The following is a 13,873-nucleotide window of genomic DNA, read 5'->3' on the forward strand; positions in this document are numbered from 1 at the left end:
TAGAGATGAATTTTGCTCTGTGGGGTCCCTGTTTTCCTCTCCAAGGTTTTTCAGAGGAATTTTGCTCTGTGGATTCCCTGTTTTCCTCTCCAAGGTTTTTCAGAGGAATTTTGCTCTGTGGGGTCCCTGTCTCCCTCTCCAAGGTGCAGGCTCTCTCTTTGTGTTCACACACACCAACACTCAGAGTTGTTCTTCCTTCTGCCCCAATATTTGCTGTTTGACTCCAATTGTTGTGTTTTACTCCAAGCCCTTTCTGCAGGACAGGTTTCAGCATCCAGGCTGCTCCTGGAGCAGGAAGGGCTGGGCTGCCACAGGCACACCAGGACTGAGCAGGATTTGTCCCCAAAGCTGTGCTGGTGAAGGAGCTCTTGAGCAAGCAGCTCTCTGGGAGTCAGCACCAAGGAAAACACCAAGTGCAGAGTGCCTGACTGGCTTGGCCAGGTGGGGTTCAACAGGAAAAGCTCCTGTCAGCTGTGATTTCTGTTAGGAGATCATCCTACTGCTAAGACACCTCAGTCTGCACAGAACTTAATCAAATCTGCTCATTCTCCCCCAGAGTCAAGTGCATAAGGGTGATTGTCACTGCAAGGGCAATGAAGATGCTGATGGAAAGGTCTGTGCTGGAACATTGCTGCTGCTGAAGCCACAGATCAGGCACAGAGATGAAATACAAGAGAGCACATCACCTCATGTACATGCAGCAATGAGGCTGATGTGGAAATGTCATTCCTGCCAGCATGCCAAGAGGTGTGGGGCACATTCTGCCTTCCCATTCCCTCCCCCATCTCCCTAAAATGTTCAATGCAAAGAAAAAAGCATCAAGGTGTTAAGTGACTTGAAATATTTTTGTATTTGTATCATCTAGTAAACAAAGTTGCTGAAAAATGTCATTGTGTGATCTTCACATGTGTGTGGGAGACCAGCTCAGCTGTCAGGGAATGACTGTACAGCTCCCTGCTGGAAAGAAGAAGTCAAACATTTCACAAGCAGACTTTTATAGCCTGCTGGGATCTCTGCTGAGCACTTGGGATATCCAGGCTGGCAGTGGCTTCCAGGAGGGTGGATATCTGCTGATTCATGCTGGCACTGCCCACCCCAAGGGAGCTGTCCCAGGTGCCAATCAGCAGAAATGCTCCCAGCACAGCTCTGACACCAGCTCAGCAAATTCTGCCTTCAAACCCTGGGTGAGCCAGTGGGACAGAGGGCACCACCAAACCCCAAACCCCAAACCCCAAACCCCAAACCCCAGATCCCAAACCCCAAACCCCAAACCCCAAACCCCAAACCCCAAACCCCATCACCTTCTGAGGTGCAGGAATCAGCCCAGCAGCCAGAGCCTTCTGGAAGGGCTGCTCTGTCACTCAGTGCCCTTGGGATGTTTTTGCTGCTATTGATTAAAGCTCTTTGTTCCTCTGCTTCCCTTCTCCTTTCCCCACCTCAGCTGTCACAGGGTGGCAGCTGCTGGCACCAGGTGCTGTCTCTGGGCACACCTGGAAGTGATTCTGCTGCAGATGTGTGAGGGGAACCTGTCAGAGCTATCAGCAAACCCAGCTGCAGTTCAGAAACAGGTTCAGTTAAGAAACAGGTTCAGTTCAGAAACAAGTTCAATTCAGAAACAAGTTCAATTCAGTTCCCACAAGTCAGCCTAAAAAGAGTGAGGGGGAGAGGGGATGAGAGAGTTTTGTCTCTTCTTTCAGTGTTGCTCAGATCACTGACAGCAGTAAGGAATGTCCAGGCACAGAATGCCCCTTAAACTCCAAAATAATGCACAGAACACTGACCCCTGCAGCAGTCTGTGCCACCAGCTGGTGGGGCCAGCAGAGCAGGTCTGTGCCCTCTGCCTTGCTGCAGCACACTGGAATTCAGGCCCTGCACAGGGCAGGCACAGCAGATAGAGAGGAGCTATTCTTGCATGTGAATCCAAATGAACAAATGCACTTTCTAACCATTGACCTCCTGTAGCAGATAACAAGTGGGTTTAGGGATAATTAATAATTTTCATAATTTCTAGGAAAGCTTTATCAGGATCCTTACATTTCTAAAATGCTGACACATCACACGACCCCAGACCTCAGTGTGTGAAAAGCACTGAGTGCATCACAGCACCCCCAGCTCCCAGGGGTTTCTGTGTGTGCAGGGGGTGCTGAGAAGCCCAGGCAGGTCCCAGGACCTTTCCCTGATGGATGCACAGCTGCCCTCACACAGGCTCCATGCTGTGAGCTGAGCACTTGGATCACTGCCTGGGAGGGTTCAGAGATTGATTCCAGCAAGAAATGCAGTTGGCATGGGAAACTCACTGCTCACCTCCTCCAGAGGCACACAAAATCTACAGTGAGGAGGGAGATCTGAGAGGAAGGGAAGGTGCTGGGCTAGGGATCCATCCAGCTTCTGATGGTGCCTTAAGATGTCAGCTTTTATATGTTTCAGATCCTGTAGTGCATCAGTGCATCACTCCAAACTCCACACAGAGTGTGAGTTCCTGTCCTCACAGTTTGGTCAGACAAAACAATCCCTCTGGGCCTGAGATCCATGGACACCCCACAGCCTCAGGACCCAAAAAGTACAAACAAAAGTGAATTGGGGGAGCAAACTGGGGGTCAATGACTTCATTAGCTGAAGCTGTAATTGGAGAATTAACCCCTGATATGTAAATGGACCAAACTTGTAATTGTCTGAAAAACTGGTGCCCATGGTCCAGCTTGGGTGTAGCCTCTGGGAGAAGCCTCTGTAGCCTCTGGCAGTTGAATGTGGATGGGACAGCCTGGACAGAGAGAGAGATTCCTTAGGATTTTAGCTTTTATATTTTTCACATCCTGTACTGCATCAGTGCATAACTCTAAACTCACTGTAAACTCCATAACCTGTCAGCTGCTGTTCTCCCTTTTATTCAGACAAAACAATCCCTCTGGGCCTGAGATCCATGGACTCCCCACAGTCTCAGGACCCAAAAAGTACAAACAAAAGTGAATCAGAGGGGAACAAACTGGGGGTAAATGACTTCATTAGCTGAAGCTTTAATTGGAGAATTAACCCCTGATATGTAAATGGATCAAACTTATAATTGTCTGAAAAACTGGTGCCCATTGTCCAGCTCGGGTGTAGTCTCTGGGAGGCTGTGGCTGCCCAAGGTGTGGCTGTTGAAGGCCTTTAATAAATCCCCACTTTATTATTTGAACTCTGCTCTGGGCATCCCCTGGTGCCCTGGCCAGGGGCACTCCCTGCCTGCTGTGGGTGACCCCTCTCCTTGCTGCAGGGGCAGGGATTTTCCTTCTCCTCTGCTGTGGCCTGAACACCCCACTTGGTACCATTTGGTTTTATTGAAGTGACCAGTGTGCTCTGCTGGGGCAGCACTTCCAGGAGCAGCTCCAAGGCTGCCCCCAGACCCCCAGGCCCTGTGACCCTTGCAGGGAGCTGGGAGCTGGCACCAGGCTGGGGCAGCCTGTGCTGAAGGTGAGAGATGGCAAAGCTCACTTGCAGAGAATCTGGGTTTTGTTCTCTGTGGGAAGAACACAAACTTTTGCATCCAAGACAAAATTTTATAATTTAATAATGCATTCCAGTGATCTGGATTTTTCCAAGCTGCTCCATTCCCTCCCTTCCTGAATACCATATGTTTGCCCATTCTATCACAGGGATTTCTGTGGCATCCACTGCCAGTGGGTTGAAAATCAAAGTTATCATGGATGAAACGTCAGGATCTTGAATGTTTGGGAAACAGCCAAATGTTAGTTTAATTAACTCCAACATACTCAATTATGAGTGACCTTTTCAAAGAGAGCCAGAGAAGCACTGAGGCTGGAAGCAGCCTCTGGAGATTATCTAGAGCAACCATCTGCTCAAAGCAGAGCCCATTACATGGACTTGCTCAGGACACCATCCAGTCAGACCTTTCATTATCTCCCAAAACAATTTTCCAAACATCTCTCCTCAACACAGGCACTGCAAGAAGTCCTTCAAGAAGTTACTTCAAACCAAATTTTCTAACTTCCTTTCCTTGAATGCAAAGAAGTGTTTTGATAATTCTGTAATGACACATTTTCCAGAATAGGAAATAAGAAAAAAACACTTTTGCTACAATGACTGCATTTTTAATACTGTTTGCTTTTCAAATTTCAATTACTAATTAAAAATGTAACATTTCAATATACAAATTCCCACCTGGATCTTGTGTAAGATCACATCTTAAAAGAAAACCAGCACCTCTCCAGTACCAAGCACTGAGAAGAGCCCAATTCAACACTCATACATTCTGTGTGTTTCCTCTCTTCAGCTCTTTTCCAGATCACATAGGGAGTTCTGGAAACTCTGGGGACACATTTCTGCCTGCTCAGGCTCCAGCCCATGGAGCCTCATCCTTTTTAGGGGCCACTGGATGGGACAGGACCCACCAGAGCCTCTGGGCTGTTCCCACCACGCAGCAGCTCTGCCTCTGTCTCCAGCTGCTTGCAAAGGCTGCTGCAGTTCCCTGTGCTTTCCACTGGCTCCAAAACAATGAATTTCCACTGAGGGTCACAGCACAGACCCCTCACAAACACAAACTTCCAGCTCTCTGGTGCTTCCAAACGTGCAGCGCCCACATGTTGGAAACCATGACCATCCATCTACTGGTTCACACTGGAAGTGCACTGCAATGCAGTGAGAGAGATGAGAAAGATGAGAATGTACTTCAAAAAAAGACCAAAAACCCCCAAACTAAACAAAACACAACCCCTGAAACGTTATGGGATTTATCTTCTAAAAGGTTGTCATAGGAGAATCTCTGCTTTCCAGAAGAGTTCTCTTTTGATGCTGTGATACTGAGTCCAGGTGTAAGTTAAAACACAGATAAATTAAATTTTTCTCTCATTTATTCTGAAATATAAATACTTTTATTTCACTTATTAAATTTTTCATCCAAAAAGATCAAGGAACTGGATCATGTAATTCAGATTATTTGGTCAGAAACCTCCATTCTAAATATATCACCCAGCACAGAAGCAGCAATATAACTGCAACCAACAAAACACTTGCAAAGGTACAGACAGCTCTATTTCAATGAGTTACTCACTAATTTACACTGAAAAAACATGAGGTTGTCATAGCTGAGCAGTTAAAAAACCCCACCTTGCAATCACTTGATGCTTCTGCAGTGAATAATGCAAAAGGGTTTCAAGTGCTCAGCCACAGGCAGGGAAAAGGAATTGCATCATTCCAGAAACCCAGGCCGGTTAATTGCAGGTAATGGCCATGAATAATGACAGCAGAGAGTGCTCAGTGACGTAGGAGAGTAGGAGAGGCAATATTCTCCCTCTGAGCTGGAGCTGCTTCAAACAAACACTTTGGTCAGCCTGAGCTCACTGGTGCCTGTCTGTGCTGCTGGAGCTGGAGCTGGGCAGGTTGGGCTGGCAGGGAGCAGCTCCAGGGGCTCTGCACCCACAGACTGGCAGAGGAGCACAGTGGGGTTCAGTATTTCTGATTTCTCTGTCTGGTGGTTAATGACTGGAATGCACAGAGCTGATGCTTTGTTGGACTGGTTGCTCCCTCTTTGCCAGGACCCAGAGCATCCCTCTGGCTGTCCTGAGCAGCCCAGACCCTGCCAGGGGGCTCAGAGACCCTGGCACAGAGCCCAAAACACCTGTGGGTTTGATTGTGACCCATGGAGCAAATTACCAACCTCATATGAAGATCAGCAAGCCACAACAGTTTAGGTAGAATAATAGTGAAGTTATCATGGGGTGGAAAAGTAGATTTTAGAGTTTTGGTATGGGGGTTCAGGGGGCAAGATGGAGGGAACTGGGTGTGTCCAGCCTTTCTCCTTCTTCTTCTTGGCCTCCATCTTCTGCTGTGATGTTGGCACTTTGGGATTGGTTTAGAGTAGAAGCTCAGTGTCTAATACAGGTGATGGGTATTGGGAAGTAATTGTAAACACTGTACACATTGTAGTTTTTAGTATAAAGACATAACCCCACCCCAGGGGCAGGCAGAGTGCCTGGAACTGTCCTGCTGGATGGACCTCGGCAGGGCAGGAGAAAGAATTTTATAGATAAGAAACAATAAACAACCTTGAGACAGAGAAATGAAGAGCCCTGACTCCTTCTTCAAGCACTGGGCTGGGAAAAGAGACTTAGGAACTCTTCTTGGGGTCACTCTGAGCAGCCAGAGACCCCAAGAGCTCTTTTTTCCTGCCTTCCACCCTTCTTCCCACTTGGTAGAAAGCCCAGTGGCAGTCAAGGAGAGGGAGAACATGGAACCCATTCCTGCCCTCAGCCCTGCCTGTTCATCCCCCACCCAGGAACATTCTCCACACCCCTGCACACAAACGTGGCTCTGCCTGGTGCTCTACAGCCTGATCAGGAAGACATTAATTACAGAAATAGTTCCTGAAGAAGGAGAAATGTTCCTTTGCCAGACCAATTCATCTACTGCTGCAGCCACTCTCAGTGTCCTGTGAGTCACTCCACAGCTGGAGCTATCTGTGAAAAATGCTGGGAGTCAAGGGGAACAAGCTGTGGTGATGCACAGCAGAACAAGGGAGAGCTAAGTCACAAGGAAAGGGATCTCCAAACTACAGGTATTTGGGTTTCATCTATTTCACATTAGCCAGTTTGGAAGAATGTTTATTAGGACACAATCTTTGCCTACACTCGTCACATATCCTTCCCATTAGCTCCTTTCTGAGATTACTTCCTTGGCTGAGGCCCTCAAGACACCACACAGTTTGATCTCCACACTTTCAAACACTCATCACCCAAATATCCAAAAGATTTATGACCTACTTGGGCCACCCTTACTTCCAAGAGCAAGGTGAGTGTATGAGGAACAGCACCTCATGTGAGCTGGAAGCATTTATTTCTATTGCAGTACATGGAGCTGATCTGTGTCTGCATGATGCCACAAGGGAGCAAGTCAGGGGAAGCCAACAGTGAATAAAGCACCTGAATCCCCCTGGTGATGTCTCCAGGCAGCAGATTAAGCAGCAGCTCCTACTCCTTAAAGGCTCTTACAAAGAGCTGTGAGCCTCAGAACCAGCACAGGGGCCAGGACAGAGCTGTGCTGAAAGTTGGGCTCTTCCCACTCCTCAGCATCCTTTCCCAATGTCCACAGCCCTGCTGCTCTGAGCTCAGCCTGGTTATTTTCAAGCTCCATTACAGGCCCTGGATGAGAAGAGCAGCTCCACAGCCATGGCTGTGTGAGCCAGCCCAAGCCATCATCTCTGGCTGCCTGCAGGAGGGGCAGAATGGCAGAAATGTCACCCCTGACCTGGGCTGGCTGGGAATGAGCACTGGCCACCAGGTATGAAACCCTGACAGCTCCAGGGGCTCCCATCTTCCTGCACCCTGGCTCTACAGAGCCCTTGTGGAAGACATTTCTGAGGGAGCACAGACACAGCTGCATCCCTCTGAACGTGTATTCCCCCATCTCCTGCTTGCTGGACCTGCCCAGGACATGCCCTGGCTGAATGCACTCCTGTAAGGCACTGAACTCCCTGCAAGCAGTGGATCAGGACTGTGAAGAGGATTATACTGAATTGTTTGTCTCTGCTGATTAGTACAAGAAAAGGGCAGGGAGATTTTGACAAGTTTTATAAAATTATGGCCACAAAAGCAGGGCTAAGCACTGCTCTGCAAACAACAGGAGACAAGAGTCACGACATTGTTCTCAGAGAAACTGAACAGACACTCAACCAGAACAGACTCACTCTGCTGCTGGAGCCATTTTAATCCCACCCATCCCCTCCTTACTGCTCTAAAACAAGCACAAGAATAATTCTTTTAAGAAGCTCGAACTGCTGCCTGGGGAATGAGGTAGGACTTTGCCCCAGGTGCTTTTGCTGTCTCACAGAAGGTGTCCCTGCCATGGTGCTGCACTAATGCAGCCAGAGGCACCCTGCAGCCTGGCCACTGAGCTGCCTGATGGCCCCATGCCTCCAGCTGCTATGGTATGGGATTGCCCATTGAGCTGTGTGAAAAATGCATGTATTTTATAATTGGCTTTTCTCAAATATTAAAATGAATATTATATGTGTTGTGTTAGAAAGTAATGCTGTATTAATTCTCTTAAGTAGTGTGTTAAATATAGTTTTAGGTTATAAAAAAAGTTAAAATAGAAACTATTCTATGTAGGATACTTTTTTTAAAGGACTCGCAGCGAGACAGCAGCCACAGGACACCTGAATCTTTCAGAGAAAAAGAATTTATTGCCCCATTATCAGAAGAAATGAACTTCTTCCCACCTCAAAGGCGCTGTTAGGATTCAGAGGAAGAAGTTGACACTGCCCAGACAGAATCCTGTGTTTGAATGGAATTTATGCATCATGGATGAGGTGTATGAATATGCAAGAGGCTGTTGTTTTTAAGGGTTAATCCTCTGTTAATGTGGGTCCTTTTTCAGGCTTGTGCTGCCCAGAAAAGGTACCCGGACATCTGTAACTCTTTTTTTTTATTGTCTCATATTGTCCTAATTCAAATTGTCCAAATTACTATTACTCTCATTGTATTACTATCTTTATAACCATTTCATTACTATTACACTTTTAAAATTTTAAAAACAAGTGATTGGCATTTTTCACAAGCTGTGGCCATTGCAAAGGAGACAAAACCACCACTTCACCTGCTGCTCCTGTCCTGTTTTCCAGCCAGGAACAAAGCCCAGGAGCACCTCAGCTCTGAGCACCATTTTGTCCTTCACCGCTTCTCATATCTCCTCCAAATGAGTTTGTGTGCTCTTCCTCACACCTGGAACAACTTTCCCAGCTCTGCTGGCAGGCCTGACCTTTCCCTGTTCTTGCTTTAAACACCTTTTATGTCCTTCTCCTTTCATTTCATTTCATTGATGTTACAGCTTCCCCTCCTCTGCCTGTGTAAAGGTGAAAGTTCTGTTACCTGGATGGATCCCACCTGCCCTGGGTTGTGCTCACTGTGAGAGGCCACAGGCACAGATTCCCACCTGATGTGGACCATGCAGCTCTGCTGGGGTGACACACAGCCATGGGTCACAGAAAACACGGTGAATAAGGAACACTCTTCTCTGGTTTCCAAAACAAGGGCGAGATCAGGCAGAGCCTGCTCCGTGTCAGCTCCAAACCAACAGGGAGCTGCTGCCACACACTGCAGAGCTCCTCAGCCAGGACACCACAAACTGAGCACCTGACACCTTACTGAGAGAACAAAACCCACCAGGAGACGTGAAATACAAAGAAACATGAAATACAAAGAAACATGAAATACAAAGAACTCCCTCGAGGTTCAGACACTGCCCAAGCTGGAGACTTTTTCCTGAGCTGGAAACTGAGAAAGCGTTCTGGGAATAGCTCAGCACAGCCCTGTACCTTCCTGAGCAAACCCTGCAAGCTGCTGCAGGGGACAGCACAGGGGCTGGGTGGGGCTGGCACCTGGCCCAGGGCAGATCTTTATCCCAGCAGTGGAGTCAGAGCCCCCTGGGTGTCAGCGCAGGTCTGGGCAGGCACAGGAGGAGCCCAGCACGGCCACAGCTGGCACAGCAGCACGAGGGACCTCAGAGAGCAGCTGGCTCTGATGGCCAGGCAGCTCCAGCTGCTGCTGCAAGGCAGGAGCCAGCCCACCCTCACCTCTGGGGCTCAGCAGCAGCTCCAGGGACATGACATCCATGGAGACGTTCAAAGGAAAGGTTTCATTACAACATCTGGCAGTGAGACAGAAGCTAGCTGACACTGTCAATGACAAGGTGCTTATTTGACTTGGTTTTCTTTCAATTATCAAACTGAAAGTCCATTTGGCTAAATTAGACAAAAACTGCCTTCCCATTTTCCTCTAATTTTTGTCAGAAGTCTGATGTAAAGCACCTACAGGAGAAGTATGACCAAGTTATATCAGTACCACCCTTTCTACTTAATTTACAAATACTCTCATGAAAACCTACTTACACTGACTGAAACACATACAGGTTATGTTAAACATCATCTGATTATTGCTTAGTGTCAGAACAGCTCAGGTTGTACAAAACTGCAGCAGCAAACTCATATATTAATCATTGAAGAACAGCTCACGTACAAATAAAAGTGTTTGATGTCATCATCTGGCTCAACAGAAACACAGCCAGGCAACAGGAGCCTACAATGAACTGGCTTTAACTGACAGGCTTCAGTGTTTGCATAAGGAATCTTCTATTAGAAAGTGGTTTTTTGAATTCCAAGGAGTTCCTTGCTTTAGAAATATTTTGGACAAAAGCTTCTTGTCTGAGATATTATCTAGGAAACAGCATTAAAGACAAAAGCTAATGTTTCAGAATATGCCATTGCAGACTCTATTTTGAAAATGCCTCCTGAAGAACAGTTGGTTATTGGAAATATTTTTAAAGCAATTTAATCACAGATTCCCAAGGCAGTCTGCACTCCTCATGTTCTCTGAATCAACCAAGCTCCAGTCCTTGCAGGATCACCCAGTACCAGCACAAGTGACTGTTTGTTTGAGACATCTTCCTGGGCTCTCCCTTAAGGTCACTGGGAATGAGCCATGAATTGAGGCAATAGTAAAATGATGCATTCAGCTGCCTGAATCCTTTTGTGAATGAAGAGGGGTCTGATCAATTCCTCTTTACCTCAGCACAGTTCTGATTTCAGAAGGGGCTTTGGGGGTTTCATCGCTGCCTACCGGAGAACGCTAACGCTTCCATTAATGCTCCATGTAAAAACTTGGAGCAGGTATTTGGAGAGATGGGAACAAGAAGGAACAGATTACTACCAAGCACTGCTGACAGGAAGCCATAGGCACTGGAGAAGGTGAGGCTGGCCTGATCAGACAGCTCCCGTCTGCGAGAGAGCGTTTCATTAAACACGGCAAGCAAACAGGACCCGTGTGCCGGGAGCAGCAGCGCCGGTGACTCATGCTATTGAACCACCCCGGCTCGAACCTGTTGAGGATCTTGGCCCAGCCTTCCCTTTTCAGCATGAATCCGACCAGAAACGAGCCAGTGACCCCCGGGCTGCTGGATAAACACGGGGAGAGCCCATCCGTGCGCTCAGGTGCAGCAGCAGCAGCAGCAGCGGGTCCGACGGGCGGTGCTGCCGCAGCTCCGAGCGCGGCACCTGCCGAGCCCCCGCCCTGGCAGCCGCCCCAGCCCCGGCCGTGTCCGCCCCGGTCCGTGTCCATCCTTGCCGTGTGTCCATCCCCAGTCCTTGTTCATCCCCGACCCGTGTCCGTCCTTGCCATGTGTCCACCCCCGATCCTTGTCCAGCCCCGGCCGTGTCCATCCCCGGTCCTTGTCCATCCCCGGTCCGTGTCCATCCCCGCCCGGCCCCTGTCCACCCCCGACCCGTGTCCATCCTTGCCGTGTGTCCATCCCCGGCCCCTGTCGATCCTTGCCGTGTGTCCATCCCCGGTCCTTGTTCATCCCCGACCTGTGTCTGTCCTTGCCATGTGTCCACCCCCGATCCTTTTCCATCCCCGATCCTTGTCCACCCCCGATCCTTGTCCAGCCCCGATCCTTGTCCAGCCCCGACCCCTGTCCATCCTTGCCATGTGTGCAGCCCCGGCCCAGCCCAGCCCCGGTGCGGTGCCAGCCGTGTGCCCGGCTGCCCGGTACTCACATGGCGAGCGGGGGCTGCGGGCTGCGCTGCTCCCTCTCCAGCAAAGATGGCTTTCGGCTCCGCGCCTGCTGCCAGCCGGCTCCTACTGTTGCAGGCTGTGTTGTTGGGAGAGGAGGGGTAGGCACCGGCTACTGAGCATGCCTGCGCCTCGCATCACAGCCCGGGAGCGGGGCGAGGCTCGGAGCGCCCCTCCACACCCTCCTGCCCGGAGCCGGCAGCGGGGACAGCGCCGGGTGTGGCACCGGGGGCGGCTCGCTGCGGCCTGGGGGACAGATGGACAGCGCTGGGTGTCTGTCTGACCACCCTCCCTCTGCCTCTCCTCGCCAGAAAGAAACATCCTTGAAAAGGAGAAGAATGACGGAAGGTGCTGCCGTTCGATCCCACGCTGTCGTGCGTGTCATTTCACCCTCAGAGCAAGTCCAGAGACAGATAAGCTACCAGGTCAGGCACTGATTCTGGAAAGGTTGGAAAGGCTGGGTCTCAGAGGAGGTACAGCCCGGGCTCCCACCCTCGACCCATCCAGCCTCACCCTCCATGAACACCAGCACCTCCCTGGCATGCCCATCCATTCCCCTGTGCAGAACTGAAACTCTGAAACAGCACAGGCTCCTCTGCATCCAAACCAAGGCCTTCACATGCTCTAAACAGAGGTGAAGGAATAAGAAAGTCAGCATGGTTTTTCAAGAAGTGGCATTTAACACTGCTGCCCCAATGATACCTTGTTCACTTATAAAAAGAGGCTTCACCTCTTGCTGCCTTCACTAATTTTCCGTGGGTGTCAGTGGCAGCCAGCACTGGCCATTCAAACCAGGTGTTGGGGTAGGGCAAGTAGCTTTGCTAAGTGCCTGGACCTCAAATCTTGGGGTGCCTGTTGGGAATAAAGGGCAGCAGTGTCATCAGATCAAATCTATGTTTTCTGATGTGGAAATCTAAGAAAAGATGAATTGTTCCTCAAAGCAAGAGGCAAAGGCAGCAGAGCTACTGGGGGTGAGCAAGGCATCAATCCCCATTTCTCAGCTTGTTATCGACCAGCTGAGTGTTTTCATGCAGAATGTAGCCAGGAATGTGACATCAGCCCCAGCCCAGACATCAGGACACAGCTACTGCCCAAATCTGGGCTCAGGTGTCACCACAGCCTGACTCAGATGTGAGCCATGGGCTGCCAGCTCTGAGGGGATGCAGCTCCTTGGGGAACCAGGGAACTCTCCCAGGGACAGTCACAGGAACCCCTCTCCTTCTCTGCTGCCTGAGAGTTTGGTCACTGCACTGGAGACTCCTCACACCTCCTGCCACTGCACTCTGTCTCTTGTGCTGGAGCCAATTATCTGCATGAATGAATGAATGTCACTTTGGGCAGCACTTCCAGCCTTAGGTTTCTGCTCACATATCACACTCATGAGAGCCTGGCCATAGAAACTTTTCCTGATGGAAGTAGAAAACACTTCAAACTGCATTTTCTCTATGTAAAGATGGAGTTTCAACCATGAGGCACACCCTGATGACAATCAGGAGATTCCCAACTACCTTCAAGCTTCATCCACCCACAGATTACTCAGCTCAGCACTTCTCATCTGGAATTCCTCCATAACTATTCCCTCCCAAGGAGAGTTTACTTTTCAGATATCCTAGACAAAGATACATTTGTATCATACTTTATATATATGATTGTTTATATAATACATTTATATGATTATTCGTGTGGTGCCACAGCAGCACCCACACTCAGGCTGGCACCAAACACAGGCACCTCCTGCTACCAGGGACATCCTCACCTTCATCTTCAAACCCAAGCCACACCTGAATATTGAGAAAGTGACAAGTCATGGAGCTTCTGGGACAGAGAGACCTTACACCAGCCCTTCCTACCCTTCCTGTGGTCTCACTTCCAGTCATTATTACATGCAGGGTGGAACAAGTGGTGGTGCAAGACCAAAGCTCACGGGTCTCAAAAAAGAAAAAAAAACCAAACCAAAACAAACCCCAAAAAACCCAAAACCAAAAACCTGGAAGACTCCAAACCCAACCTATTGAAATGTTTTATTATACAAACTGTCCAGAGCAAATGGTACAATGTTTGTGCTGACCCCATGGCAGCTTTATCCTGATTGAAGGGGAACAGAAAATATCCACACAAGCATAAAGGTGAAATGGCAGCCAGGAAAACTGGAAATCAGAAATTAGCAGAAGTGTTCCACTAGAGGGAAAACACCTCAGCCCTTGTGAGCACAGTGCAGAATCAGCTGAAGCTGCCAGTGCCCCACATCATCAGGCCATGGCTTCCTCCAGAGCAGCACCAGAGAGTTCTCTAAACCAAATTAAACAACATCATTG

General features: G+C 49.1%; 1 protein-coding gene across 1 annotated transcript in view; it reads right to left on the reverse strand.

The window, feature by feature from the left end:
* LOC129124358 (vesicle-associated membrane protein 2-like) overlaps positions 1 to 11,752 on the reverse strand; it is a 55,204-nt gene extending 43,452 nt beyond the window's left edge. Inside the window, exon 1 of the mRNA XM_054639281.2 lies at positions 11,543 to 11,752. Coding sequence (XP_054495256.1) covers positions 11,543 to 11,544 — 2 coding nt within the window. The 5' untranslated portion in view covers positions 11,545 to 11,752. The remainder of the gene's footprint in view (positions 1 to 11,542) is intronic.
* Between the last annotated feature and the right edge of the window lie 2,121 nt (positions 11,753 to 13,873).

This window comes from Agelaius phoeniceus, chromosome 10 (genome assembly GCF_051311805.1).
Source record: "Agelaius phoeniceus isolate bAgePho1 chromosome 10, bAgePho1.hap1, whole genome shotgun sequence".
In the NCBI taxonomy this organism is placed as follows: Eukaryota; Metazoa; Chordata; class Aves; order Passeriformes; family Icteridae; genus Agelaius; species Agelaius phoeniceus.